Below are 27,922 nucleotides of genomic sequence, written 5' to 3' on the forward strand. Positions count from 1 at the left end.
GCGAGGCATAAATGTACGACAGAGGATAAATTAGACCCAAGTAAGCACAAGGTATAGTATACTATTTTCTGTCCACAGCGAGAGGAGGAGACGTGAGCATGCCACGGGTTGAACAGACGACGTGTCAGGGATGCATACTTCACACACCAGCAACAGATACATAGAGCACAGAGCTGTAAGGGTACCGTGGCCCCGCCCTCAATACACCTGGAGTCCCCCCGCCCACACACACACACACACACACACACACACACGCCAACTCCTCAAACACACTTCCACCATCAACCCTCATGGGCGTAACGCCACCACACAAGACGTGCACATTAGCTATACACGTTCTGTTGTGATGCCTCTCAGAGCTTGCCATTTATGGCGCATGGCAAACATGCCATACCTCCTGGGAATGTCAAAGACCCCTGCAATCTCCTAACAAACACAAAGGTAGGGGACCTTTCCTCCGTTTGCGATCGCACGACATGTCATGTGAGAACGTGTCATTAGACAGTGCTGTCACCAGTTATCTATGAATGCAGAGAAATATGCAGTGCCCAGAGGAGGGGGGGGGAGGGGGAGGGGTCACAATGAGGAGGCGCGGCCGCAGTACACGCGAGCCCTCTGACTAACTAACTCCCAGCCGGAAAGGTGTGAGTGCAAGACTCCTCAAAACCAGTGATTTGTTGTGACACCAGAGAGAGAGAGAGAGAGAGAGAGAGAGAGAGAGAGAGAGAGAGAGAGAGAGAGAGAGGGCCCTTGCAAGTTGTCAGGGTGCCTTAATTGCTCCGGAGGCGTAGGAGACTCAGAGTGTCTCTGCATGCTGCCACTCAACTGCTATGATGTGCGATACCATTAAAAGCTCCTTCCGCTGACATTTGGGTGACAAACAGGCAACTGAGACGCAGTTGTTACGGCGTGTGTGTGTGTGTGTGTGTGTGTGTTTGTCTCCGGCGATGGGCTTTTGGTGCGCACATACACGTGGCAGTGTCGCACGTTAAAATGTGCCGCGTGTCTCGTCGCCGGGGCTGATAGAGGGGACGTTAAAGATGACAAGTCTGTCTTCTCCAAGGTTATCCAAATTGTGTGGCGGGCCCTCCGTAGCTAATGATCACCCCGCCCCTTTGCAATTTCCATGCATTTCTGAATGCAATTTAGCTGTTTAGAACCTCGTCCGGCTACTAAGGGTGATCCTCTTGACACACGTCCTTGCATGCATATCACCTTATTGTGTGTCTTCTCTCTATACAAAAACAAAGTGGCTCCATCATAATGAACAGCTTGTGCTGGGACTGAGCAGGGAAAGGGCAGGGGTGTCAAACAGGACGGAGCGGCGTTGATGCTCTCAGTTAACTTTGTTGCGCGGCGGGCGCTATACCGCTATGCTAGCCTAGCGTGCAGCACTGATATGACCCCTGAGAGAGAGAGAGAGAGAGAGAGAGAGTGAACACATTCTCACTTTCAGCAGCAGACACAAGGGGTGCAAGTAGGAAAATGCAATATGAATCCCCCCCCATTATGTCTTGATATGCAGTCCATCTTGACTTGTGCACATGGCTTGTCCTGTCATTTGCATAGCCCCGCCCCAGCCTCCACGTTTTCCTAATTTCACAGTCATTATCCACTGATGTCCTTTTTTCTCTTATGGCATCACTAATTTTGATGAACTATTTTGAAGGTCAACTGGGCGGCCTTGTCTCGTTTGACGCCTGAGCCCCATATGTGATGTGATAGATATAGGCCTGTCCTTAAAAAAATATCCCCCCCCCCCCCACAGACACACACACACACACACACACACACACACTGGATACGCGCACGACGGATAAATAATAATGGTCCCCCCTTTTTTTTTGATGCTTTACATTTAACTACGTGCATTAAAAAGATACTCCATATTTGACATGCTCTATTTTTTACTGCCATGTTTGAGGCCATAAATGCAGCCTTATTTTCACACATATAACCCGTCTTTTCATCACACGGTTCTTCTGATGTCACGTCTTTATAGAGATCCGATGCAGAGGAAGGAAGAATAAACCCAAATTAACACAGAGGGTTTTACACACACTTTTCGCAGCTCTCAATAGCGCTCCGTTTCATTACAAATTAGATTGAGATTTCACGCAATTTAATTGTCTTATTTTTACACCTTGGTTGTATATCTCATCATGGCTTCACGCCTCATCCTGCCGAACGAGCGTCTGGTCTCACGATACACAGTTAAAAATCCTGTGTTAATTTATCTATTTGTGACTCAGAGTTAAACGAACACCGAGGATTTTACTGTGTAACTACAGCTACGGCAGCTTCCTTCCTGCGTGGCCCCGGCAGAAAGCCTATTACACAGCCCCCCCATTTTATTACCCATTACTACTGAGGTCATTAGCAGCAAGAGGGATTGTACGCTTCTTAACCTATTGATCAATGTAACTACTACCATTTAATCCTGTGCTAAAGGAGTGAATATCTGCCTATGAGACAGCGGCCTGTTGAAGAGAAGGGCGGGAGGGAGCACTTTAACTGAAAAATATTGCCCTGGCCGCTGTATCATGCCCATTTAACGCAAACACAGGACGCCAGTCGCCATTTAGAGCACTCCCATATGGCGCACTCTGCCTTATCTCTGGATAACATCATGACTCCAGATGAACCACAGGAATACATCAGCACCTAAAGATAGTCTAAAGTGAGACGCACGCGAGGCTAATAACTGGAGGGATCCTCCGAGCCCAGTTCTAATCTGCTCCGCCAATATGAGGGTGTGAAAAAAAAAGAGGACATTCTGGGCATGCCAGAAATAGCTGACGTTTATGAATTTCGCAAAGGTGTGGTGCTCTCCAGGTGCCTCACTCACATGCATAAACATTCAACGCTGGAACATTCTCACACAGCTGCAGAGTGACTGGAGGCAATATACTGTACCAGCGCAGGCCTGCTGGCCAAACACACACACACACACACACACACACACACACACACACACACACACACACACACACACACACACACACACACTACAGAACTGAGACATGTTAACTGTGACAAGCACAAACAGGCATGTGTGTACAGTGCATACTCCACAGCAGAAGTAAACCCATATTTACACTGTAATATATTCCAGTGCAGCATGTTTGCACCATATGGACAAGATGAAAGTCCACTGATCTACATTCTACACATTATTTTGAAGAACTCTTTCCTGCATCACAGGGCAAAAAAAAGAAGAAAAGAGGAATATATATATATAGCGAGAGAGAGAGAGAGAGAGAGAGAGAGAGAGAGAGAGAGAGAGAGAGGATATTACAGTGCATGATTCTTACTCTATCGTTGATCATAAAAAACAATAAAAGCAACCATTTTTGTACAATAACTAACTAAGAAAGCCTAAAGTGGGTATGACACCACTTGATGTGAAATGGGGAGAATACACTATAAGACTGAATACACTAATACAGAGGGAAAGAGAGAGAGAGAGAGAGAGAGAGAGAGAGAGAGAGAGAGAGAGAGAGAGAGAGAAAGAGACATAAAAAGGCCACTAAGCCAAGCTCTCTATGCATCACCACTCAGGAGAACAAACGCAAAATGTGATATTATAATGAGGAAACACAGGCTGCACATGTGATGACGCCCCCCCCCCCAAACACACACACACACACACACACGCACACACACACACACACACACACACACACACACACACACACACACACACACACACACACACACACACACACACAAGTCAGAGGTCACAGGCTGGTGAGAGGGTGAGCCCGCGTGTGTGTGCATGTGTGTATGTGTGTGTGCGTGCGTATGTGCGTGTTAAAGTGTGAGTGTCTGAGGGTGAGGTGACACACACACACACACACACACACTGCGAGGCAATTAAAAGGGAACAGAGAATGAGCGAAAAGCAGGCCAAGCTCACAGAGACCTTTAAGCAGCCTTCAAGGTCCAGGATGAGACACGAGGCGAAGAGAGTGAGAAGAGAAAGAAAAGTGACAGAAATCACATTTCCATTGTGCTCCCTGGGGTCTTTTAGATTTTGGAGCAAATTAAATGGGACAGAGAAGTAAAAACATATGCAAAAAAAAAGGTAATGAGAAATTTGTTTGATGCAGATATTTTACCTTCATGCCTTAGTTGATACATACGTACATACACACGCAGCGCGCACACACACACGCACACACACACACACACACACACACACACACACAGTATGTATACGCTAAAGGAATCACAGACCTGAACCTATGCTCAAGGATGTCGCTGAAACAATGATTTCACGGAGTCACCGTTCATATCAAATGATATGAACGTATGAACGACGGCAAGCTGGGAAAACGTTAATTCCACGTGTTCCCATTAAGGTTGATTGAAACCTCTGGTGGAGAGCAGTTATGCAAAATCGAGCACAATCTTTTTTTTTTACGAAAATAAATAAATACATATATACAGGTATATATGTCTTTCTACAAATAGGCTGATAATAATATGCATTTAAAAAATATTACCAGCATTATTACATTAGTACTAATTTCATATTTGTCCTAACAATCAATATTAATAGAAAACAGCATGATTATAAAGCTACTAGCAGAGAACAGAACAAGTCATCCCTGATGGCGTTGAGACCTGGCTCATTTCTCACTGTCACCAGTGTTTGAGCTGCTTCACAAAATGTTTACAATCCAGATAAACAGGATAATCACGGTCACATGTTCTTTCAATTCTCACACACTTACATATATATATATACTGTACACACACACACACACACACACACACACACACACACACACACACACACACACACACACACACACACACACACACACACACACACACACACACACACACACACACACACACACACACACACAGTTTATATACGGTATAAGGGGAAGGGCTTGAAATGATTCGCCGCAACTGTAAAAACAAAACTCAAGATTGCGTTTTAATTAACTTTTAAACTACAAACAAACAGTTTTTTTTTTTCTTTTTTCATCTGAGCGGGCCCAGCGTCGGGTTTAACCAAACAAACTAAACTACGCGGCAACAGGATCGAGTCTCTTTTGCCCCAACAATAACAGCTGAGCTGCTTTGCTGGATGCCGTTTCCCACACTCGAGGCAGCCGCCACTGCAGGTGCTCCCTCACCACCACTGGGCAGTGGGCACCGAGCACAGGCCACGGCCTCTCCAGTACACGCACCATTGCGTGGGCGCACGCATGCTCCTGTGAGCACATGCACCAGACCTATCACACACTCACCTTCGGTCTTGCAATCACTTACACGAAAAAACAAGCTCACAGTACATGAACGTGCACGTGTGCGCGCGAGCGCACACGTGCACGTTCACACACACACACACACACACACACAGTCCCCAGTGTTAAAAGAAAGTGAGAACATAATCAAGCTGCTACTCTATTGGCTGTCCGTAAATGTGGTCTTTTCACATGAAATGCTATTTGATATTTGATAAGATCAAACTATGGAAGGAATTCGTTGAGCACAAAGAAAACAGGCGCGCAACACTGGAGTTTGATCATTAAATGCACCTGCATTGTGGTAATCTGAACGTGACCCCATAACAGATACTATATAACATAATCTTCAGGGTTCAGAAGCCGTATTCTCCAAGTACAAATGTTCAAGGTGTCCACAGACAAACAAACGTCCCTGGTTATGCTGAATGCTCATCATTTATGAGATTTAAGTAGGTCAATATATTTGACCCTTGAGAACCCAGATAACAGATTCCCTGCAGGCACAAAGACACTGGAAGTTGGAGAACTGCCCGGCAAATGCAGGGGTAACATCTGTGTGGTGCCCCGCCAACACAGAACCATGCCCGCCAACACAGAACCATCACAGGTCATTGGTAGGAATTCACCTCCCCCCTCCCCCTCACTCACTCAACATTTGTACCTGTCCCGCTCTCTTCCACTCTCTCTCTCTCTCTCTCTCTCTCTCTACTCGCTCTTTGCCCTGTGCCTGGCTGCCGCACGCCCGTGATTTATAAGCGCAGCACCTCATCGCCGACGTTACGCAACACTGCATGTCTTCAGATGCATTATTTGAGTCAGTTGAGATTTAATTAAGATCACAGCCTCTAAAAATCCCCTTCAAATAAAACCCTAGCCAGAGAGACAATGGCTGACACATCCTCGTGCAGATTGTTTCCATTCTCCGCACACCGCCGGCAAACGCGCAGAGCTAATCCTTGTTTCCATGACGGCAGACATTGGGAAGGGGGTTCGGGGTGTTGGGGAGGGGGGCACGGATTGTGTTGCTTCTTCGCACTCCTTGTGTTGTTGTCTTTTGTGACTCATATAAACTACACAGCCAATTAACATAAATAGAAAAAGGAATCAAAGTGAACAGCAGCTGGCTTATACTGTGAAGTGTGGAAGTTAGCCAGAGCTGAATCAGGTCCACAACTGGGTGTGTGGTTTATGTCCAATACAATCTCACACACACGCAAACACACACACACGTGCGCACGCACACGCACACACAAACACACACACACACACACACACACACACACACACACACACACACACACACACACACACACACACACACTTTCAGATGCTTCACTTAATTGTGTCCACAGTCTGAGTTTCCCTACGGTATGAAAAAGTACAGCTCATGATGACACACACACACACAGAGAGAGAGATGGTTAACATTTTAGCCAGAAAACATCACTGACTGCACACTATGTAATCACATTATTGGAGCTACTGTCTCAGCCCCTTTGAAACACATGGCATCTCTTAATCTGCCTATCTGAAACAGAGACACACACTGGAACCGAGCACCCCAACAGTAATAGCCGCTTGAGCGAAAAGAAAGAAAAAAAAGAACAAAAGCTGTTTTCAAGTAAAAACATGTTTCTACTCTGGCAAAGTCAGCGTTCAACAGCAGAGAGAGAGAGCAGCTGGTAGCTCGCTGTATCACTGCTAAAATATTCCTCTTCCCTCTCTTTCCCTGCCTGCCTGCTCCACTACAAAGCTGTAAAGGATATCCCATAGAGCTGTGAGGCTGTGGCGGCTGCCACCCTGTGCCCCCCCCTCTCTCTCTCTCTCTCTCTCTCTCTCCGGGTACAGGGGCTAATATCTGGTTGCCTATGTCATGGTTTAGAAATGACAGGTGCTGGCAACCCCCGTGCCTTGACAGGCCACTGCACAAATAACGGCCCCTGCCTGAAAGGGCTAACCCATTCTGACCTGAGATCAGATTCATACGAGGTTTCCACTGGACACACACTGGTCTGATTAACCCATTCTGACCTGAGATCAGATTCTGAAAATGTCAGTCGCTCTTTGATTTTTCAAAAATAGCAGACCTACAAGCTCGTAGCGCGCCACTCGGTGGCGCGCTATGAGCTTGTAGATCTGCTATTTTTCAATAGCTAAAGCATAACATGATGCTAACACCAAAATGAGTTCCCGTTCAGAAAGGGCTAATGCACTACTAATGAACAATAAATCAACTTTGATTACAAACTGTCAACCCAATCAGCTCGCACTCCAGCTCTCCCAAACTGCGAGTCCCCGAGCGCAGCTGCACGGCATTACGGAGTGCGCTGGCTGCACTGTTTAGGCTTCGGCTCGCTCTCTTTCTCTCTCTCTTCTCCTTCACCTCCTGCTTTCTGCTCATCATATTTCTCCTCTCGGCTGGTCTGATCTTCACCCCCGCCTGGCCTCGCCCCCCCTCCGGTCTCTCACTTCAACATACACCCAAAGTCACCCAGAGTTCCTCAACATTGATGCAAGCGTCTGGAAACTTCCCCAAGCAAGCTGCAGTTGCTGAAGCTGTGTATAGGTGCACGATAAGCAATTGGACAATGCAGCCAGAAATAATTAATTATAATAATAAATCAAATGAAATTTAGGTCATAAAAATAAAATGGTTGAGATAACGTGCAAGTAAAGATTGTACTGTAGCAGTCAATGAGACTCACAAAGTGCTCATTTGCGCGGATGAACAGCCGTGGCACTGCAGGACTCAAAACCAAAAATAAAAAATAAAGATTTTTAAATCATGGCAGAAGTCGGCCAACTGCAGTTCAACTTTACACAACCTAGTGCACTCCGTAATCCCTTTACAATACATGCTGATATACGGTTAACCCACACGCAACGCACACTCCCTAACTTTTCAGGAAGATGTGAGTGCTGACAATTGGAGTGACGGCTTCTCTCCATCGTGGTTAAGTGGTGACGGTTGTACCTCACAGTGACATGGTGAGGAAAGTGATGAGTCCTGGCCATATATCTGGAGGCAAGCCAAGTCTCACCACAGATCACTACATTATAACACAGACATGCACACACACACACACACACACACACACACACACACACACACACACACACACACACACACGCAACCAAGCTCAACTGCGCACACACACGAACGTGCGTGTGCCCGCATGCGCGCACACACACACACACACACACACACACACACACACACACACACACACACACACACACACACACACACACACACACACACACACACACACACACACACACAATAAACCTGGATTGTCTCACTCTATTCAAAATGTACAATACAAGTAAACCCACACACAGCAAAAATAGCCTGAATTACATAAACATATATACAGTTGAGGTGAGTATACTGTAAACTGTATAGTACACATAGTATATACTATTGTATAATACAGCCTGTGTGCATGACATTGACAATGTTCAACTCAATAAAGAAGCAAAATGCTAATTTTGCAGAAAGTAAACAAAGTAAAGAGGAGACCAACCTGTCCCCTGCTTTACCTATAGCTTCTCCTAAACCAAACAACATGTGCTGCACAGCATCCTGCTCAACTGGTTAGCTGACTATCACAAGTAAACAAAACACTAAACAAACAGAATGGAACTTACTGTACAGGCTAGGCAAATGCAGTTGCCAACAACAAACATGAAACATGCAAAGTAGATGAACTATTCACCTGGGAAAGAACACGTGTATCACTACATTAAAACCAAAAGCACCAAAGCTAAAGCAGACACATCTACAACACACAGACATTAAAAACAGCAGTGTGTTCTACTACATAATTACTATCAATGCCACATGCTTACTACATTTCTATTATCACAGACACTCACAAGCCTTTACGTTGCCTCTAACTCTGAATCACATGTAGACCACTTCTCTTCTTACACAAACTGCATGACAGAATTATCCAATTACAATGACAGGACACCAACAATACAACAGACAATAAGCCTCCCCCTATTCTTTTCCCTGGTCAAATTAAACCGTCAAGTTTCCTACACAAGAAAGCTGGCAAAATCACGGAAATCAATCATATTGACAAACCTGACAAACTCCATTTAGCTGGCAGGGTAAACAAGAGAGCTGGGCCGCGCGGTGTGGAGTGAAGCAGAGCGGAGAGGAGAGCAACGAGGGAGAGAGAGAGAGAGAGAGAGAGAGCGAGCGAGAGCGAACGAGGGAACGAGAGGCAGGCAGGCAGGCAAGCGGGCGGACGGACGCTGCTGTGCTGTGGTGTCTCCAGCCTTCCTCGGGATACAGACAGATTGCACGCGCAAGGTTGCTCCCCGGCTGACAAGATACAAAACTATCCAATCAACCACGCCCTTCTCCACCAATCACAACCAGCCCTCTAAACATAATCAATTCAAATGGGGCCACACAATGGGGGCGCCGCGGGCCGAGCTGCAGGTGAACCCATGCCTTTGTGTGGGGGCCCCTTTAAAAAAAAGGAAGAAAAAAAAAGAAGAAGAAAAAAAAAGCCACAGTTGACGGCTGTTAACCCTTTGACCCCTGCCGGGACTCCGTCCGTGCTGCTTTTGAAACAATGGGAGCCTAAAGAAAAGGGGCCCTTTAATTAAACAACAGATAAGTAAACACAGCTATCCAGCGGAAAGGAAGAAAGAACAAGCAGCCCCCGCTATCAGCCGCTTTATTGTTCTGTTGAAATGGAATTGTTTACAGTGCACGGCACACAGAGCACAACTCATTTCACATTCTGAAAACAACAAACGGACAAACAGTCCAGGACATTGTCCTGTAGGTGTTTGTGCGTGTTTTATTATGATGATTATTTGGAATATTATATTTCGACGGCTGTAACAATAATGTGTGTAATAAGCATACTTGTTTTTTAATGAAGTAGGTTTAATTATATAATTATGTGTGGTTGTTTTCACAATTGACAAGAATACACCACAAACAATGTCTTGCACTGTATTAGTATTTGGATGTATATTGTATACCTAATACAACAATGCACTATTTATTTGTTCATTCATTTATTCATTCATTCACTTATTTACTTTCTTACTTGCAGTTATCCTACCACTTGAACTCTGACTCTGAAGTTAAGACCACTGGCGTTAGTAGTTAATTTAACAGCTAGTGCATCCGGTGCCACTGGCCCAACTCCATTCCCAATGAGAGCAATTAGCTGTCATGATATCATCACACTGCTTTACACCCATGTGTGCAAAGAGACAGAACGGGGAGCAGGAGGAGAAAACTGTAGCCTGCCCCCTCCTGGACATTTGAGACAACACAACAGGGTAAAGTGAGAAGGCCATATTCTGTACTGCACCTTCAGTTCAACAAAATACTCAGTGGCTATTTGCAAGGCATAAAAGATAATGACAACAACAACATTAACATTAAAATGGAATAAACCTTTGAAACACATTTGGGGCGTGTGTGTGTGTGTGCGCGTGCATGCATGCGACTGTGCGTACAGTACATGTGTGTATGGTGTGTGTGTTTGTGGTGTGTGTGTGTGGGCGTGCAGGTGTGTGGCTGCGTGTGTGTGTGTCGGGGGGGGGGGGGCTGGAATTAACACCTCAATTTGCTAATTATCATGACAATAAACAGAGAGCAGAACAACAGGGCATAAGCACAACTCCTATCAACGCCAAAGCCTTGGCCAAGGATGAAGGAATGTTCATGGGATACATTCCAGTACCGCAAACACACTGGTAAAATAAACAGAGAGGGCCCTCGTTTACAAGCCACTGCTCTCATCTGCTAATAACTAACAACGGGCTAGGCTAAGCTGGCCTGACCTATATAAATTATTGACTGGGACACCTCACATGTCAGAAGTGACAATTCCAATACATATCTTGGTGCATAATTAAGTGGGAGAAAAGGCTCTTTTTATTTTCTATCTGACACACTCGGGACGGCTCACACAAAAAGACAGTGACATGCAGGCACGCACACACACATGCACACACGCAGACACACACACACACACACACACACACAGTCACACACAGTCACACACACACACACACACACACACACACACACACACACACACACACACACAAAAAGTGGTCTAGGCTGTGGCCACACTCCTCTCCCCCGGCACTCTCCCTGGGGTGGCATGTCGGCATATTCTCAATAAAACACCTTCTTAGCAGTAATAGGCCACTGTTCTCATTTCAACGCTCCCAAAGGCCTCATGATAAATTTAGCAGACACACAGTTCAAGCCTCTCCTCTCACACACTGTCTCTCTAATCCATTGCCTCTGTGCCGGCGCTGTATACAATAATTAAACGTAAGTGTCGATGTGATACACACAGCGTATAGATTTCTTCTTTCTGAACAAACCTGTGTGCTGCAGTATGTACAGGAGGAGTATCGACATCTTTGAGCCTTGAACCCTAAGGTCCCATGTGACAGTTTACGGAGAGAGCTGCGCAGTTTGCGCTTATGACATGAACGGATGACATTATAAAATACTCCCATTTCCTGCTTGACTTAGGGTGAAAGTATGAGTTAACGTCTGGCTCTAGCTCCGGCCTGGGCTCGGCTCAGCACTGCTTTCTGGGTAAAGATAACAGTGCCGCACGCACAGCTCCTATTACAAAGCTCCTTCCTCACCTTCCCCAAAACATAAGCATAGTACTATAATGTGAACAAGCATTACCACTTAAATACTACTGTACCGGCTACAGTTCTAGAAAGAGAGGAGGAGATGGACAGAAAACAACAATGATTAATACTAATAATAATAGTAATAATAATACCAGCCCATAGTTTTCCATGACAGAATGACCTGGTGATCTGGAGCTTTATTGTGAGAAAACAAACACGGTCTGTTTCCCTGTGTACAACACAAAGTAAATCATTGTTTACTGATAGAGAGCTTCCGCAGGCCAGGTGAGGAGCCAATGCAAATAACAGCTGCTCTGTGCAGTCAAGAGACAACACCTATATCTAGGTCTGCAGTAAACACCTCAATCTCACACAGTGATTATTAACAGACTGTGAGCTTGGATGATGGCTCATTCGTTCTCTGTTATGATCACAGTTGTGATTATATAAGGTATATCAACATTCTATTGATCGATAACTAGCACTAATTCAGGTCCTATGAGAAAGTGTTTATGCAAGTATTTAGTTGATCAAACTTTTTGCTTTTGTAACAAATTGCTCGAGAAGTTGTATTGTGCAGTCCCAAAGCAACATTAAAGTCATACTGAGTAACCTTTAAATTAAACGTTATTTTTTTTTTTTTATATAATCGTTCACTGGAATATTAATCACAATAATAATTCCACAATATAGCTGCAAGCAGTGATAAGGCCGGACCAAGAAAGAAGTCAATACGCAATAAGAACAATATGCACATAAATAAGACTCACAAGCTGAGTTGTTGGTAGCCGGATTTGAACCAACAACCTTGAGGTCCAAAGGCAAGAGCTCAACTAACTAAGCTATCTGGACACAGTCAGTTGTTTCGTTGTAAACAGTGACATCATTCAGTGTTTTAGTGTCCTCATTTTGGGCATGTCATTATCCATTTCTACAGTGTGTTCGATATTTATGTTTTCACGTACAAACTTTTCTTCAACCGGGATTGAAGTGAGTGCCTGCCACTTCCTTCCTTGTGTCCATTGTGTTTATATAATTGTATAGTCAAAGAAGTTATTTGTGCCAGGCAAATTTGTGCAGCATGCACGATTCCATTTGCCATTTCCATTCCATTTCACCCCATAGCAGCAAATGGGGTTTATTGATTTTGCCGAACTTTCCTTTTAGCTTCATACCGTTCCGTAGAGACGGCCTACACGCACAATCTATACACCAAATGAAAGCCCTAATTTCGTAGTTTACACAGAAAGATTTGAGCGAGTTGTGACTCAATGAAAAGACAAGTGTTCTTGGCTCTGTGGGGTGGGAGAAAAAATTAATAAAAACGGCACTTGGGGGGGCAGGGTGCATCAAGACTTCAAGGCAGCAACACATCGCTCTTCCATGGGCTATATAGACTATATAGTAAGGCTATGAAGCAATATAGAACTGGGCATAACGGGCAACGGATATGGGATCTCTTAAAGGCAATGGCACGTGGACTGGTGATTGGTCAATTATTGTAACGCCCAAACCACGGGTAACGGAGGTGTTTTAGGGATTTAGACAGGTAACCAAAATACCAGCTTTAGTGGGGGAACACCCCTTCCCCACTGCTAAATCCCCAAACAGTGTATTTAGAAAGATGAGACGAAATTGGAGCCCATAGTGTCTGGCACCAACTCTCTCGCTATGATGATTTAGGCCCCGGAAATGTGTTTATTGATGTATTTTACCATCAATAAATACAGTTTCTGACAACTTGTTGTGTCAATGAGCGAGGTGTTGCCGAAATCACAACTAAAATGAATATTACAAAGTAAAACCAAGGTTACACAGTATGCCTTTTAAACCAGATAATGGAGTTGTATGGAAGCACTGTAGCCTGAGTTAATATATCTAGAAGACGGATCTAGAACCCCTCGTTGTGGCTGCAAAGTCCTGAACCTAAAAGTTGCGTTGATATATGGAATAAGACATGCTAAAATGAAGTAGGTTATCTCCCAAAGCAAAGACTACAGCTGAGTTACAGTAAGTCACGCTTGATTCAGTGAGTTCCTCCTGGTCTATTATGGTTGGGCCTGGTTATTTACTTTTAATTTCAGCATTCGAGAACACACTGTTTAGTCAGCATTTCTGTAGTCTGTATTTGCAAAATATTTTCCTGAGGTGACGTGCCAGCCAGTGTACTGTAGCATTCCTAGTCAAAACAAAAACACATTCAGCGATGACAAACATTGACAATTTGAGGAGGTGGGGGATTTTTTACCTCAAATTGTTTGATGATTGATTCATCTGCATTCTGAAGATATATTTAGTAAAGAAACTCGCCACAGGGTTCTGTAAAGAGTTTGTCATTGAAGTATTGACTCAGTGCTAGTAAATTCAACTCACAGATATGGAAAATTTGCATGTTGCTTTCATATCATGCCACAGAGAAAACAAGATTTTTAATGAGTACATATTACCAGTAAGACGCCTGAGACCGTGCACGCATCTGCCTAGGAGCGCTGGCGTTTTGGAATGGGGGGTCAGCTCCATATATGGAGATATAAGAGTGACTGGGGCAGTGTCTTGAGTGTACAGGGTTTGATGAGGGCCCAGGTAGGGCCGGGCCTTAATTTTTGGGCCTGTGTAGAACTCTAGTTTTCGCCATATACAGTATGGGCATTCCCATATATGGGCTTAATATTGATGACATCAGGGATCTCCATCCTTGATTATGTCACGTGATGTTATGATGCATGACCATATATGGTCAAGCCTAAGGTGACGGACCAACCAACCAACCAACCAACCGACGGGAAATGCGCCTGTGGTCGCAATAAATGAGGCCTGTGTGAAACGGGCAAATATACAATCATACAGCCTTATTAGCCTCTGTGGCTAACGAAGTGGCCCAGTTGCCTTTGGATGGGAACACTATAATGACTATAATGACGCAGATGTGCATTTTTGTACAGAACTGTGCACGTGTCAATAAATGGCAGGTCAAAACAAACAGGGACCGTGCAGAAACTGTTTAATGAGCTAAAACCAGGGGTTCCCAACCTTTCCAATTACCACGGACCGGCTGACAGCTCATACAATGTTCGCGGACTGGCATGGTTGGGGGGTAAACTGCAGAAACAGGCCTTCCTATACTTACAGTAGGATGTTACGTGCATAAATGTGCTTAATGCACTTCTGAAACTGTTAAACTGGGTCAAATATACAAGGGATATTTTGGAGATTTAAAAGCAACGCAGAAATAAAATGCAGGCAAAAATACTCATTATGTTATATTATGTCAATTATCTCAATTCCAAGCAAAACAATAATATGTATGATTAATAGTTGCCTTCAAATATTTTTTTAAATGGGTCATTTTGATTCAAACTAAACACATTGTTTAATTATGTTAATATGTTTCAGGTCATGCATGCTGGTCATGCTGGTCATGTGAGGATAGACAAGCCCATTGTTGACAATTATCTTGGTGATATTGCCGTAACCATTCTTTCCCACATTTGGAGAGAAGGTACTGTACTCTGAGTCCTAAAGGATAAATAAAGGAAACGGCGTTACGTTTCACATGCCCATAAGCTTCAGAGGCCCGTCGTAGCTGCATTGATTACAAGGTTGCACACTAAAGCAGTGGTCCAGGGACCCCCAGGGGTCCTTGAGGGAGTTCCAGGGGGTCCCCAGCTAAATGATAGTTTGGAACCAAATGGACCCTAATGAGTCTGTAACTCTCAGTGTACAAATGTGTACACTCTCAGAGTTAAATTAACATTGATTTTACAATATAAATTGGGGGTCCCAGAGATAGAAATGCGATTAAATGGGGGTCCGTAGACTAATGTATGTCAAACTGGGGGTCCTTGAAATGTAATGGGTTGAGAATCACTGCTAGAGCCGTAAAAAATCTTATCGGGATCCCTGGCATATGTTTTCAGATGGGGGGTCTGCGGGCTAATTAGTGTCAATTTGGGGGTCCTGGACATGAAAAGGTTTGGGAACAACGGCACTAAAGCAATTCTGACTCTGATTCTAGAGAGGTTTATTACAGAACGTCAAGCACAAAATGATGTCTCCCTTCAAGGCGTGCCTATCCCTGGCTTACATACTCTCATAAGGTATGAAACAGAAGATCATGCTGTTTCCGTGTGCTAAAAACAGGGTGAAATGCCTTATTGGGAATGGAAACAGTGAACCACTAAGTTGTCAAAATGTGGACACAACATTGCTCCTCCTCCTCCTCTCCTCTGGAGGAGGAACTCACCCGTCAGCTGTGAGATGACTATGACTTCATTCTGACAGGATTATCCCCAAACCTGGTTCTAATCTAGACCACAGTGCAAATAATGCATTTTTACAGTATGACAATGAAAACAAGCACTGTCATATCCCCCATCAGCCTCCATGTTTGTTCAGAGTTGGATGCGAGACTCTGGTCATTCCTTACAGATTGGGTCAACTCGCACCAATGCATGCATCAATATGAGAATTAATTACGACACCACCATATTATACCTTGAGACCTTTTGCACTCCTGCAAGGGGCAGGAGTCACTCCCAGGATCTCACACGCATGCACACTCCCTCAAATGGTGGTATCTGAGGGGTTAAGCCTCAACTCAGACTGACAGACGATTCTTTCTAGTGGATATTTCCATAGAATATGAATCCTGATGCAAGTCATCAGAAGACCAGACCTGCTTTTTGTGTTTGATTCAGCCATAACACTCAGTCAACAATATACCCTGGGGAGCACCTAGTGTGATCAGTGCAGGGTCCACCTCCTTTGGCCTGCTTTCTTGGCTGGCTTCAAAAGTCTCTCTAACCTCTGATCCTCTGCATGGAATAATCCACAGTAAGATTTGAAGCCAGACAGGCCTGCTGGTGATTTAATTAGAATGACTGTAATTTAAAGCGGGCAGCACACTTCAAAAGAAGCAGAATTGTTTTTCATCTTGAATTTCTGACCACTCACACACAATGTTTGCATTGCTGTCATATGTGGCAATTTCGGCTAGCTATAGAAAATCATGGAGGTACTCTCTCCCCCCCCCCCCGTTTCTGCGGCTCAATATGCTCCTGTTTAAAATGTTAGGCATAACTGTAAGAGAAAGATGCTTGACCTTAAAATGGCCAAACCAGGGTAAATAAGGCTTAAATGGCTTAAATTATAATAGTTTGTATGCTCCTGCTTGGGCAGGTAGCCAGTGTGGGGCTGCATGGGCTCCCTGTCACCTGGCCGGTGGGCTACCATTGCCCGCACGGCCTCAGGCCGCTGGCCGACTGGGCTGAGGGAACCACCTCGGATGGCCCTGGAGTGCTGGCCGGACTCCAGCTGACGGGGCCCCGGCCCAGCACTCTAATGACTTACAGATTGGAGCGCTGTGGTGTACATGTGTCAGGACAATGCCACGGGTCTGCTGAGAAAAAGAAAAAAAGAAAATGCAGGAGAGAGAGAGAGAGAGAGAGAGAGAGAGAGAGAGAGAGAGAGAGAGAGCCCGGCGGCTTCTCTCTGTCCTGTCAGACAGAGAGGCTTGGCTGCTGCATTCTGTCACATCACGCTGGAGCCCCTTCCCCATAATACCCCCAGCAGACCACAGATGAAGGATGCGACCGACAAGCATTTGGGGGCGGGGTGTTGCAGAGGGGTGGGATGGTGCGCTGGTACAACTTAAAAGGCTTTCATCGTGCAAACTGAAAGGGCATTATCTTTTGACCTGGAGATGCCCCTTGTGAGGTTGGAACGCTGTGGTGTCTAAACAGAGAATATGACAGAGAGACACAGACAGACAGACAGACAGACAGACAAGGATTTCAGACTGTGCACCTATGATACCATCAGTTATACACAGCATTTATCAGTGCATGTTGAGAAGGTGACATTCGTGAGGTGACATTCGTTCAAGGTTTCATTTGAACCCATACATAGTCTCAGCATATTATGGGAAATCATGTTTCTTTTGAGGTTTTCCATTCCTGGCAAACAAGGACATGACTGTAAAGAACACTTCTTCCAGAAACCCTTCCAGAAACCCTCTTCCACGCTAAAGACCTGCACATTCTCAGGACACTTCAGACCATGCGAGGCAGACCGATAACGGTCATCAGCATCACTCAGACAGAGGGTCCGTACTGAGAACACGAGCTGGCCTCGAGCCCAATACCCTCGCACTGTACCAGCGGTCATGAATAATGTACACCAATCAGGGGCCGCAAAGGCCCAGGGTCGGAAACAAGCCTAATCTGGGCATTACGTTGATAGCACAGACACCATGTTGACACAACATCTTCAACCCAGCTGTATGCCACATAATCCCCCTGTAGGAGGCTAGGTGCATACCTTAGGATGGCTCGCAGCGCGTGCGTAGTTAAGCAGCCGGGTTCCTGAGCAACAAACGAGCGGTGTCGTCCCCCACACTCCACCCCCTGCAAGGGGCTGGTGGACTATCAGCGAGGGTCCGACAGTGTTGTTCCTAATTACCTATTTCTCCACTCCTGATCCTGTGGCTGGCATAATTAGTTACCTGGGGCTGCAATCCAATTTGAAGTGATGACAAGAAAGTGATCCATGAAAAAGTAATAAGTTAAATCCAATTTCGGTCTGCCTCTAATTAAATGCACATGGAACTAATGAGTCAAACCCTCGCATTTCGCTGATAATGGTAATTAGCGGGGTGGGAGTCACCGGCTCTCTTCATCCGCGCCACTGTAGGTGTGTGAGAGGAGGGAAAAAAAGGTAAAGTGGCATGGACTCTTTTAATTACATGTGTCATTCTGTCAGTGTAATTTACTGGCTTTTTGACCAGTCAAGTATGTTAAGCTGCTCTCCAGCGTGAGCGGCAAGCTGTTTGTGTATCTGGTCTGATTAAACGCCTCTGGGCCACAAGTATACAGTGTAACCGTCCTCCTCCAGAAGCTACCACGGGGGCTGCTTGAAAGAGGGACCCCTGTTGAAGATATAAAACTAAAGAGCCATTTAATGCTGATCAAGGATTCTGGAGCCTCATTTTTTATTTTCTCTCTCTCCGTCTGCCCCTCTGTGCAGGTCTTTTTTTATTCCCTCTCTATTTTGATAATCATATATACCATGGTTCACATGGCTATGTCCCCCTCTGACTTGAATACACCGTAAAATGTATTTTTATTTAACTTTTAAGAGTGAAACATTTACGCATTTAAAGTTTTACAGTCTCAAGAGTGAAATGAACAGAAGATGTGACCGTGTGAAGCAATGGCACATCTCCAGATGAGTGGAGGTCTCGGTCTCTCTCATGCCTAATGGAGGGAGATGGCGGAGATGAATGAAGCTCCGTCCACAGATGGCTCCACCGATCAGGTGACGTTTATGGGGTGTCAGTAGACTCGGTACTACACAGCCTCATAATTGTTGGATCATGTCTTTTGATGACCTGGGTCCAGCTGAACAGAGAATCATTATCAGCCGTGTGTGTGTGTGTGTGTGTGTGTGTGTGTGTGTGTCTGTGTGTGTGTGTGTGTGTGTGTGTGAGTGCGTGCGTGCGTGCGGCTAGCATACTGCCAGAAGACCACAAGTGCAAACACGATATCTCACACACAACCACATGTATGACAACTTAAGCTTAATAGCGTGTGCGTGTGTGTGTGTGTGTGTGTGTGTGTGTGTGTGTTTATGGGCACGTGCGTGTGTGCATGTGTGTAGTTAGGATGCATTTAATTAGCAGGATATGTAATTCGTAGATAAACAAACACTTGTCGTGTCCCTGTGGCTTTCATAATGACGGTTGCGGTAAATCCTCAGCATTAATTGAACCCTGGGCCTGAGTGTACAAATGAAACCACATCCAGTCACTCTCAGGGCCAAATTAGCACTCCAAATGTTGCAGTGTAACATACAACATTAGAACTCGGGCAATTTACCGTGTTAGTTGGATACGACTACACAGCTAGAGCAGCCCTCGCTTCACAAGAACTGGGCAGGAGAGTCGTGGAGAGGGGAGGAGAGAGGAGGGGAGGAGGGGGTGTGTGTGTGTGTGTGTGTGTGGAGGGGGGTTGGGGGGCAGCTCTCTTTTCAATAGCTGAGTGACAGCTTGGCCGAGCTCTCTGTATACATTAATAAATTAGAATTTTAATTTTGTCTTTGTCTGCAGGAGATGGTCTAGTACTTCACTATGTACCAACAACTGGCTGTTCGCTGGAATCCGCCGCTGCGGTCCCCTCTGTTGACCTCTGCCGCACAGTTCCCTGCCAGGCAGGGGAAACTGTTTAGTTTGATCCTTTCAACTTATTTGAATCCTGACAAATATGCACACAACTGAAAGGTCATCACAGTCATATTTCATCCTCTGGAGCTATTTCCAAGACATCTGCACAACAAAGGGGCCCTTTCACTACCTGACATTAGACCTAGCCCGCTACAATAGCTCATTAAAAAGGGCCCCCAATGGGATGGCGGGGGTATTAAATATTATATACACACTCGCGCACACACACACACATGCACACACACACACAGTCACACACACACACACACACACACACACACACAGAACAGGGGCCCCCGTATTAATTACAAAATATGCCCTGAAGTCGTTTGCAATTTCACAGTGAAACAAACATCCCCTCCTTGTTCAAACAAAGATACGCATCTCTGAGGTAGCTCAGACAGCACATCTGAAACGAACGTAAATATTGCATCAGATACGCATAGCTGTCCCCATTCAAAAGCAGAACAAAACAAAACAAAAAAAATGACACCCGCCCCCTCACGTTTTGCCTCGCATCACAAAAGCAGCCAAATAACTGCCCCCCAGTCGCCTCCTCCATGGCCCTGTTGTGGCCCTATACCCGACTCACTCCCACCTCTGACATAACACCCCTCCATCACAGAGCTGCTCCACAGCACCTCCTGCTGTTGGTGGTGGGGAGTGGCCCAGGAGTAATCTGACGGAAAGGAAGGCACTGCATGGCTCTGCTGAACTCTGTCATAGGTGTGGTGACACTTCTGCTCTCGCTCTCTCTCCCCTCTATCTCTCTCTCTCCCTCTCCCCCCTATCTCTCTCTCCCTCCCTCCCTCTCTGTCCGTCTCTCCCTCTCCCCCTATCTCTCTCTCCCTCCCTCCCTCTCCCCCTATCTCTCTCTCCCTCTCTCCCTCCTATCTCTCCCTCCCTCCCTCTCTGTCCGTCTCTCCCTCTCCCCCTATCTCTCTCTCCCTCTCCCCTTCCCCCCCCCCTCTCTCTCGTTCCCTCACTCATTCCACTCTTTGTCCTCCTCCTCTCGTCCAGCACGTAAACTGCCCACATTGCGGAAGACAGCCAATAAGGAAAAAGCCCTTCTACCATGGCGGAATGGACCCGCCACACATAGTTGTGTACGCAGGCGCGCTCACATGCGTACACACACACACACACACACACACACACACACACACACACACACACACACACACACACACACACACACACACACACACACACACACACACACACACACACACACACACACACACACACACACACACACACACACACACACACACACACACACACACACACACACGCATGCTATTGCGTTAGATATATCCTGGCTAATGGATGAGCTCATGTGATATAAATAGGCCACATAGAAGCTTTTCTAAGATGCAAGATTTCGAAAAGTTTGGCCTATATAATTTACCATGGTACTCTTTAAGCACAAAAACACCTTCTGATGCACACAGTGTCGTATTTATGTGGTGTGTGTGTGTGTGTGTGTGTGTGTGTGTGTGTGTGTGTGTGTGTGTGTGTGACTGTGTGTGTGTGTGGGGGGGGGGGGGGAGGGGGGTGTGTGCTGCGGTGTGATGTGGTGTGTGTGTGTGTGTGTGTGTGTGTGTGTGCGTGTGTGTGTGTGTGTGTGTGTGTGTGTGTGTGTGTGTGTGTGTGCGTGCGCCTGTGTGTGTGTGTGTGTGTGTGTGTGTGCGTGTGTGTGTGTGTGTGTGTGCGTGCGCCTGTGTCACAGACAGTATACGTGTAAACCGCACATACTGTATTACGTACAGAACAGGCATAATTTGAAACTGTTGCACTGCCAATCTTAATTTCCTGTTTTTGAAGTTAGCCCTCGCACTGAATTATTCTTGCACATTCTTGCACATTGTGTTCTCAATAACACACTCCAATATAACACACTCTCTCTCTCGAGTGTTATTGTGTGTGTGTTTTTGGAAACCCCAAAAGTGAAGCTCAAGCCAGTTGTTGATGGTAGAATGTGCGCTGCAGCAGCAAAACACCTCATCTATTAGCGCTTTCGGATGTTATCAGATGATGTGATCTCCGTCATCAGCCCTTATCAAGACCATGCAATGGAGCCAGTATGGACCTTTCCTACATACTGACGTCGTTGTCAGCCATTGTCCGACTACTAACCCTGTATACCTCTAACCTTAACCCTAACCTCAGTCTTAACCGGCCATAAATAAACATAAAGCGAAGTTGTTGTATAGCGCAGTTTCACGATGTTTTCGCTTCGGCGGCAGTAACTTCACTTCCGCATTTCCTAGTCGCCTACTATAGGCTGTATCAAGGGGCCAGTGAGGCGCGCCAACGTTGAAGCACTGGGCCCTATAGTGGTAAGAGGAAGGACTGCAGGCGGACCCGTGGATTCATGACGAGGAAACCGCGTGCAGCTGGGCTTTAACATTGAGCGCTCGGTTGCACTTCCGCATTTGGGCACCAAAATGTGGTGCCCAAATCGAAAAAAAGGCGGAAGTAGACGGTCCTTCCGGGTGCTTCAAAACGCCACTGAGCAACTTCCACTGACATGAATAGCGGGGGGGGGGGGGGCGGAGCTTCGCGCCAGATCAGTCTCTATCCTTTTAATACTCTGTGGGCTGTATGTGTAAATGTCCATATTGCCTCCATTGCAAGGTCTTGATAAGAACATATTGGTGATTATCGATCGGTTGATAAGAAGCGGGTGCATCTGTAATGTACCTGTAGGCTTTGCTGCTTGTCGTTGGCCTTCGGAGACCTTCGTCCAGTGTGCTGTTGTTGTTGTTGTTGTTGTTGTGACTGCTGTGCTTGTAGTATTTGTTGCTGTTGTTGTTGTTGTTGCTGTTGTTGTTGCTGGAGGAGGATCTGCCGAGCCATTTGGAGCGCCTGTCAAGAGACAATAAAATCAACTTTAGGAACAGAGCAAACACAAAAAAAACAAAAGAAGAAGAGGGCAAAACCATAACAGGACCTTTTTGAAAGTCCCTCGAGAGCACTTTTCTGGCTGTTATCACAACAGATGGAGCTGTTGGGCCACCGATAGCTAATAACAAAACAAACTGCGAAACATAGACCTTCTTTTGATACTCAAACAAATTTACATAAATTCTTCCACGAGCCCAGAGGGAACAATGATCGCTTGACAAAACAAAACTCACAAGATAAAAAGAAACATCCACCAGCCACCAGCCAGGGATAATATTTATCTCTTGATAAGTCACACTTACAGTAAACAGAAACCGCAAAATAGACGCTGATCAGTGCATTTTGATCCATCTCCGGCACTCGAGAGCTGCCCCCACCCTTCTAGAAAGCAAATAAAAGGCTTTATGGCTGCTTCGAATATCTGTTAAAGGACATGGCCTTCTCAGTGGAAAACAAAATACAGTGCAGTCACATGTTTATTGCTCTAGCTACTCCCTTTTCCCTTACGATAAATAATCAAACATGCCATCCAGAGCAAACAAAGACAGGGAGGGAGAGAATGAGACAGAGAGAGAGAATGAGACAGAGAGAGAGAGAGAGAGAGAGAGAGAGAGAGAGAGAGAGAGAGAGGACGGGGGGAGAAAGCCTTGGGGAGGAGAAAAAAAGGAACGGCGGCCATGAAAACGGACAGCGATACCAAGAAAAGCAAGCGTTGTGTTCCCACAGCGCGCTGGCCGGCCTCACACCTCCACCAGTAAACCATCTGGCTAAATAACTGGCCTCATTCTTTCCATGTTCCTCAGACGATTACTCCCACAATTAAACAAACAGTCGGAACCATCTCGCATCCAAGACCATCTCGCTGAGAGAAGACTTAAGAGTTATCCATGAGTCAAATACTTGATAAGTTTAGTGATTGCCAGACAAATTAATAAAAAAATGTAAATAGCAGGGGGGCAGTGAACGAGAGAGAGTGAAAGAATGAAAGGGGGAAAGGCACGAGAACAAAAGGTGTAAAAATAAAAACATAAGTTGGAAGGAATGTGAAAAAGATGTGTGAATGATTGGATGAAAGTGAGATATATGAAGGGTGAAAGCAGAGGAAAAGGAGAAAGACAGAGAGATATATGAAGGGTGTAAGCAGAGGAAAAGGAGAGACAGTGTGAGATAACGGTCAGCTGGACATGACCATGCAGAGAATAATCGACACTCATAACATGAGTGTCGATTGGGGGATATCAGCAGGAGAATGCATGCATTCATCCACAGCATGAAGGTGCATGGTGTGTGCACTGCAGGTGTGTGTGTGTGTGTGTGTGTGTGTGTGTGTGTGTGTGTGTGTGTGTGTGTGTGAGTCAATTAAATTCTGTTTGGTTATTGGATACTGCAGCCAACCATCTCCTTGGGCTCGGAGATGTCTCGGATCTCTGAGAGATGGGATCCAAAAGTCAAGGCACTCACTGACTGTAAAATGATGATATAGAGCCAACGAAACAATGTATATGTGCTCGTATTTCACATTTTTCAAATGTTTATTTTAAAAGTCAATAATGAATGGCCAGAATTTAGAAATATGGTTAATGCTTTAAAAAATGTACCGAGATTTACCCAAATGGGCCAAGCAACAACATCTTGCCTAAAATGTTATCAGAAACTGTTTTGGTTGGACTGTAGGTGAAATAGTTTCCAGACAACTGGGCATTGTTCTTTTAGCACTGTGCTAAAGCCAGGGTTGGACACTGCTATGATGACCAGTTACATTGAGGGGCACCATCTGCAGTGGAAAACAAAATACCTGGCACCAAAAGTGGGTAGTCTAGTAGTGTCATGTTCGGTTTTGTGATTGATTGAATATTTCATTAGCAAGATTGAAAACAGCACGGCAGTACAGTTAAAAAGCTATGCTAAAAGGATAACACAGACAGCCCCAGCAGGCTTGTTTTCATTGTGGTCCGTTGTACAGTACTAAATTCATCATCAAGACATACAATATATCTCTGCTTTCGGGAGGAAACCACTTAACTCCAAAATGTTCATTTTTCAGGGAATGAAAAATAAATAAATAAATCAGGAAATGAAGAACACCGTATATTTAGAAAACAAAGCAATACTGCATCATCAAAGTTGGTGTTGTGGTCTTTATATATTGTCAATTACTTGCATGAGAGGGGGAGAGGTGGTGGAGTTAGCTGCTTTAACAGACAGTTTGAGGGTCCAACGGAGTTAAGAGGTTTTGCCCGAAGCACTTTCTACTACTTTTCATTACTTCAATATTTTCGAAACAACACACAGACGTAAAGGGTGGCTGTTCAATAGCACAGATTTATGCAATATACAATACATTACATGTAACAACACTAGAAGCAATAATTACAGAACAAAGTTGGGTGGGGGCAGGGGTCACAGGATGCCACTCCCACAGGGCTCTTACCATGGAGCTTGCTGAGGGAGTGTGTTGTTTGACTCTCTGGGGGCAAGATATTGGGGACAAAATGATTTACTGCCAATTGAAATTGGAGGGAGCCATGTTTTAAATGTTGAGGGAAGTTTAATGGCTGTTGGCGGAGCATTGCACAGTTTGGTGGCAGTATAGCAGAATGCATTCTCCCCTTGTTTGTGCCGAATCTGCGGTACCATGCAGTGGAAAAGTGCCATTATAGTGCTCTGTCCTTTTTTCTTTCTTAGTCTCTCCACTCCACTCCCAATTTACATGCAGTAAGGATATGAATATATGCGTTATTGTGCAAACTTTCATTGTCCTCTGTGTTGCAATTCAGGGAGGAGGAAACCCACAATGGTACATTAATAAAGGTAGTGCATAAATTGAGACTAGAAAACTATACAGTATGAGTGAAATTCACTCCAACGCAAAATACTGTATTGATGAGTGTGGGAGTGGGAAGAAAATAATAAGCACATTTATAATGCATTATAGGCCTACATGTTTATAATTATGCATAACAACTTCTAAGAAGGTTTATGAAGTATTATAAGTGCTGGTCATTATAATGCATATAAGTTCGGTGGAACAGCACATTATAACCACCTGTTAACACTTTTATGAAAGGTTGTGTCAATAATGCATTATACATCACGTAATCACATTTAGATATGTAGATCGGCTATTTTCACAATGATTGACAAAGTCAAAGTGAAACTCATGAAGAGCGTGAAGGTTGAAGCATAGTGGAACATTTACTTTATGCAAAAAAACTAAAAACATATATCTAGAAGAATCTGTTGTTACACAGAAGTGCATCACAAGATGCACTTTTAATGAAGGTCACGATTTCCATTTTGCCAAATGAGCCGTAGATCATCAGCCAGCCTGTACATATTGATTTGTACTGCTTCTTTAACATACTGCACACGCACAGTGTAAAAACTTATCATCAATCAGGAGGGAAACTCTGTCTTGATTCTTTTCTTTACTCAGGGAAATGATGACATTTTGGGATAACTTGCCTGAGGAACCCCTGGGCTCTGAGTGGTTGAAACAAGTCCTGTTTGGTCATATCACCTCTACGAAGATGTAAATTTGTTTTATAAACCGTTAAGGGATACATATATATAATACTTAATCAATGAAATCCAATATACTTTGTTGGCCCCCAGGGCGAAAGGTCTTTGCCGGTCTACAAACTCAAAATGTGTTGTGAGGGTGTAGATCTGCACTACTTCATGGGGTTAAGACAGTCAAACCTGGTTTTTCCATATCCAAGTGTAATCTCTATTCTTCATTATTACTGATGACATATTGACATCAGGATGATATTCCAGATTTCTATCATCACAGTCGAGTTAAATTATAATGTTGAAGTGATCTAAACGCAGTGATGTCGCTCAGGTATTGTGACAACTTCTCTATCATAATCAGTATCTCTGTGGTGACCTTCGAGCGCCAACGATCAGATAAAGGCATTGACGTCTGTTAAGTCTTCCCAAAAGCGAACTTGAATGAAATAAACTGATTAAGTACATAAAACAATTACGGGAAAGTGTGGAGGAGACAAAAGCATTGGACAACGCCCAAGGTGTGGTTTGAAATCAAATCAAGGGTAAACAAACGGCTGTTTCTTTCTTACTGCCATGTAAGGGATGACACATGATGCGTGTCTGGGTTTTACAGCAGAGGCTGTTTGAACCAGCAGAGCTGAGTCAACAGGATATGACAGGAAGTACAGACAGTCATGGATGAACAGATGAACTTCTGGGAAGTCCTCCCTCATTGTCTTAAAACAACTGCAACATTTAAATAAATACAAAGAAGAACAAGAGAACAAGCCTGTCTCTGTAGTGTACAGGCTTGTCGTCTCTTGCACAGGGACACTGCAATGTTGTGTTTAACAGGAATAGGCTCTACTACATGCATGCACTATTTAGCCTATTAAAATCTGAGATGTTTTGGATTCTTATTGAGAATAATCTATTCTAAGAATGAAATATGACACTTGAACAGAAGCAGGGGCGTTAGTACTAGCGCTACGCAGACAACACAGCTGCGTTGGGGCCCAGAGGCAAGGGGGGCACACGGCCGCCCACACGTGCCGGGAGCACCCACTGACCAGCCTGCGTCAGGGCCTGCTGACGTCTAGTTACGTCGCTGGACAGGTTGAGGGGAGCAACATGGGAAGCTATCTAATCAATTCATCTTGATTATTCAAGATTATTTATCTTATGTAATATGAATATGAACTGCACACAAAATGCTAACATAACATTTCTTCCTCTGTGCATGATAAACTGATCAATGACATGATTTTCAAAATCAAAGTCAATGCAATCGTTTATATTGTTTTGTGCGGACATTGACGCTGATCATGTTGGCATACTAAGCACGCTAGTTGAAAGCAAATTGGGAGACGCTGTCAGACAAATAACC

General features: G+C 44.8%; 1 protein-coding gene across 9 annotated transcripts in view; it reads right to left on the bottom strand.

Annotated features, from left to right (window-relative positions):
- foxp1b (forkhead box P1b) overlaps positions 1–27,922 on the bottom strand; it is a 173,642-nt gene that overhangs the window by 45,169 nt on the left and 100,551 nt on the right. For 7 of the 9 annotated variants that reach the window (XM_080774872.1, XM_080774870.1, XM_080774871.1 and 4 more), the window contains one exon: positions 22,837–23,001. In XM_080774872.1, coding sequence (XP_080630998.1) covers positions 22,837–23,001 — 165 coding nt within the window. Of the gene's footprint in view, positions 1–9,360; positions 9,559–22,836; positions 23,002–23,342; positions 23,366–27,922 lie in introns of those variants that run through there. The other 2 variants (XM_080774874.1, XM_080774875.1) reach the window with 2 other exon arrangements.

This window comes from Protomyctophum bolini (genome assembly GCF_963924005.1).
Source record: "Protomyctophum bolini genome assembly, chromosome: 2".
In the NCBI taxonomy this organism is placed as follows: Eukaryota; Metazoa; Chordata; class Actinopteri; order Myctophiformes; family Myctophidae; genus Protomyctophum; species Protomyctophum bolini.